Source organism: Crocodylus porosus, unplaced genomic scaffold (genome assembly GCF_001723895.1).
Source record: "Crocodylus porosus isolate Cpor-Errol unplaced genomic scaffold, CroPor_comp1, whole genome shotgun sequence".
Lineage (NCBI taxonomy): Eukaryota > Metazoa > Chordata > Crocodylia > Crocodylidae > Crocodylus > Crocodylus porosus.
The window spans coordinates 878,720-882,815 of NW_017728945.1; the positions used below are offsets into that span (position 1 = coordinate 878,720).

At 49.1% G+C, this 4,096-nt stretch overlaps 1 protein-coding gene across 1 annotated transcript; it reads right to left on the bottom strand.

Moving 5' to 3' along the window:
* Positions 1-555: 555 nt before the first annotated feature.
* On the bottom strand, positions 556-1,657 carry ZNRF4 (zinc and ring finger 4). The gene has a single exon (XM_019550696.1). It carries the CDS (start codon positions 1,589-1,591, stop codon positions 683-685), a length of 909 nt encoding a protein of 302 aa, XP_019406241.1. The 5' UTR covers positions 1,592-1,657; the 3' UTR covers positions 556-682.
* Between the last annotated feature and the right edge of the window lie 2,439 nt (positions 1,658-4,096).

The window sequence follows — 4,096 nt, forward strand, 5'->3', positions numbered from 1 at the left end:
TGATCGGGGCAGGTGGCACTGCCTGCCCAGTTGAGAGCGCTGGGCGCTTAAAACTCCAGCTTTGAATATGTGACTATACGTCTGGATTATCAGAGGTCCTGAGTCTGCAGTTGCTTCTAATTTCAACAGGGAGTGCTGTGCTGAGCCTCTCCAACACTCAGTCCCTAAAACCCGACCCTTGAGCAGGCAACCCCTTGTTTAATTAATCATTCACCTTAAAGTACCCTCAAGGTTTTACAGTACAGGTTTGTTGGACTGGTAGTTCAAGACTTGGTGCTAGGCAGCTGATTGCTTCTAACCCCATGGGCTCTGCTTGAGACCAATTTCACTGCATATATTTTCCTCCCAGAAAGAAGTGGTACAATGTCAGAGGACAGTGTGCGTGCGTGGGTGTGCATGCCAGAGACTTCCAGCAGATGTGACTTCAAATCAGTTTTATTTCCCTTGTCTAAAAAGTTTTACACTTTCAGTGAGACAGTCTGAGGCTTTCGAAAGTGGTAAATAGTTCCCACCAAGTGAGTCTAGTGCAAGAGGCGAAACGGAAAAGTTAGACTCGCTTTGCTTTGGGCACAACTGTGTAGGTCTCACTTTTGTTTTGATCTCAGCCATCCTCTTCCTGTCTTCATTGCCTTTGACGTCTTGTTCCTCATTGCTGTTCTCAGGTCCCATTGCTGCTTCCAAGTCAAATCCCTACATTATAAGTCACCAGCTGTTTGCATATCGGACAGGTCTTATTTTGTCGCTGCGTGAGAAGCCACGTGTCAATGCAGGTGCCGTGATAGGCGTGAGAACAAGGGAGGATCTTCATCCGGTCTCCTTCCTCGTACTCTGCCATGCAGATCACACACGGATCATACTTCTCTCCACTCTTGAACTGATGCACTTTTATCTCCCGGTTCTTTCGACACCATCTCATGCATGCCACGATGACCAGGGTGCTGATGATCACAGCGAGCACCAGGCAAAACTCCCGGAGGAAAAGCAAGAGCGTGTGTTTGGAGCAATAGCCAAACTGGAGATCCCAGTAGTACTGAGCAGTGTCCCAGATGGAGAACCTGTTATTGCTCCAGCAGGGGTTTCGATAATATTCAGGTACCACCAGCGTGACACGAGCAACTTTTTCTGAACCCAGAACGCGTCTTAGCAGCTTGGCGGCTGATTCCCCAGTAAAGACAGAAGGAATCCCAATCTGCCGCCGGATTTCTTCAACATTAGTTACCATAGTCACCAGCTTCTCTGAGTCCACATTATGTATGATAGCAGCTCGATAGCCGGCTTTCTGAGCATGAAGGATCTTAACACTGAAGGGGCAGTCGTAGCGACGGATGAGCGCAATGAAGGCCCTGGAGGAGTTGGCGGATGGTGGCGGGCCCCCGATAGGGTGGCATGCATTTGCAGGCACTGCCTCCATCAGGTAGCCCCTGAGTCCCTCTCTTGGCAGCGGTGACCCGAGGCATGCAGAGAGCGCTCCGAAATCTTTGCAGGTGGAGTTGTAGCGGTAGACCACGTACACGAAGATTTCCGCCACGGCCATGTCTATGAGCAGGAGGAGAATGACCACGGAGAGAGGAGTCTTTTGCAGAAGCCACATTGTGAGGGCAAGGGGGGATTTCTCTAGGTGTGTCCTATCTAATCAGAAGAGTTGGCTTGAGAGGAATCAATGCAGACAGCTCAATTCATCCTTTCCAGGCAGTAACAGCAGGGCAGGACGGGATGTTGCATCCCAGTCCCTTTCTTTAGAGGTACTCCCAGCTGCTTCTTTCACTACATGCTCCAGTCTGATGGTTCCCAGATTTCTCACTAGCGTCATGCAGTCACCCAGGTCTTTGTGACATCACTCACTGATTACATTTAAGACCAACTCAAATAGTTGGAAAAATTCTTCTTAGCAAGCTTTTGGGCCCAAAAGAGTGGCATCCCCAGGATGCGATCCCAGCGCTCGTAGGAGAGAGGGAGGGAGGAAAGGAAGGAAGAGACAAGAGGGACCTTTGGAAGTGGAAGAAGAAAAGAACCAGTGAAAGGGGAAGAATGGACTGATCAGCTCAGAAACCAGTAGCAGGTCTGCAATCCTCAGCTCTAAACCAGTGGTTTTCCACCTTTAATCATTCGCAGACCCCCTAAAAATTTTCAGATGGTGGTGCAGACCCCTTTGAATTGTAAGTGTGGGTATTTGCATACTTTTGATTGATCATAGTCATCTTTTGTGGGCCCCTTAGACATAGTGTATGGATCCCCCGGGGTCCTTGGACACGGGTAGAAAACCGCTGGTTTAGAAAATATCAGGAAGTAGCTAGAACCAGGACTTGCTCGAAGGCAAGACAGAGAGAGATGGTCACGTCCAAAGGCTCAGCAATGACCACGCAGACACCCAGATCTCCTTGTGTGAAGTTTCCAAGGACTAGGTAGGCCTCCACACCCATGCAGTTTATTCCCAAATGTGACAATCCCTTCATATTTTCTATGAACTTCGCAATTTTGTGAATCTTCTGACAAGTTGTTACCATGGCTGGGGCACTGATGCCAACATTGTCGATGTATATTAATGTCATCATATGTTAATGCACGTTGAGGCTTCGGTCCATGTCAGGGACGTCTTGGTGCTGGAGGCTTATACAGGCAACCATTAGAGTAAGAGACCGTTTTGAACAGCTACCACTCGGGCTCTCTAGTGTGTCTGTGAACAGATCTACAGGGGACTTTGAACCTGGAGTGACAGCCAAGGCAGAGGGGTCTGGAAAGATCAGGGGAGATGCATTCCTAATATAATCCTGCAGCCAAGGAGGAAAATACACAGCAGACACTCAACAGTCAGATGCAACCATCACATTTGAAGGAGTTCAGTTTTACTTTGGTTTCCATAGCATGGTCCTACATGGGAAAGGGTTATGTATCCAAGCACTAGAGTTGCTACCAGGAAGGTGTGCATGTCAGAGCTGGAATTAGGTCCATGAGAAGATTTGTCTGTCAAAGGTGCCATTATTTATGACTTGACAGCAATGCACAGAGGCCCTGAAAGAAGTCACAGCCGATGCAGGCATAAAATGAGAAGCAGTTAGCGTCTGAATAATGCTTGGATCCAGCATAGACCAAGGCCTGGAGAAGAAGCAGAACTTAAATGACTTGCCCACGGGTGCAGAGCAAGTCAGTGGCAGAGGTAGAGCAGAACCTGCATCTCCAGGGCCCCGAGCCTGTGTCCTCACCCCCGATCGCACTCTTTCTTATGCAGAACTGGTCTCTAATATATAGCTATATAGATCTATATCTATATCTAGCTGTATTTCTATACCTATAGATATAGATATTCTGGGCTGCAAGGCTTACTAAGTTCCATTTCTGTGACAGCATCAATAGCAGCAACTCCTGCAGACAGGCTGATTCAACAGGTTGGAGGTTGGTCATCATTGCCATTAGCAGAAAGAGCTGGAGCAAAAGGTCTAGTGGGCATGGAATATAACTGATGAGAAGGTCTGGGAGCAGAAAGAGGTGCTGTTTAGAGGAAATGGATGAAAGAGCATGGATTTGCAAAGGAAAAGGCCAGGCTGAGATCAAAGGAGCCCTGGCGAGAAAGAGATGGGTGTGCGACAGAATGGGGAAGCAGAGGCCTTGGGGAGGGAGGAAAGGGACTTGGGGGCTGAGCTGGCTGGTGGAGCTTAAGGCATCTGAATCCCAATGAAATGCAGTGGGAGGTGGGTACCTCACCCCCTTGAGCCCCTAGGAGGAATGGGAGAAAGAGTGAACCAGAGATGGGGCAGCAGCAACGTGGACGTGGAAGGAAGTGCCAGGCCTGCCATTGCTTTAGCTGATAATACTTCTTCCCCGATTTCCCTTTCCCCGTCGCAGTGCAGGGTGGGCTTTGTTTCCTGCTGCGTGAAGCCGATTGACGTCCGTGGGGTGGTCGGTCCTACGCTGCTCATTGTTCCAAAAGCCACCCTAGCTGCCGGCTGTTTTGTTACACTCGGCATTTAGGATGAACTGAATCCCGCCCCCCGTTGCCCTACACCAGCAACAGTCATGTGCACTAAATATGTTGCAGATGTTTCTGGATGTGTCTTTTCTGCGTTTCCTCTGGGGTCCACGCAGTCTACTTCCTCGATGT

Coding starts and splice junctions, on each gene's coding strand:
- ZNRF4 (XM_019550696.1), bottom strand. CDS start 1,591: ATGTGGCTTCTGCAAAAGACTCCTCTCTCCGTGGTCATTCTCCTCCTG.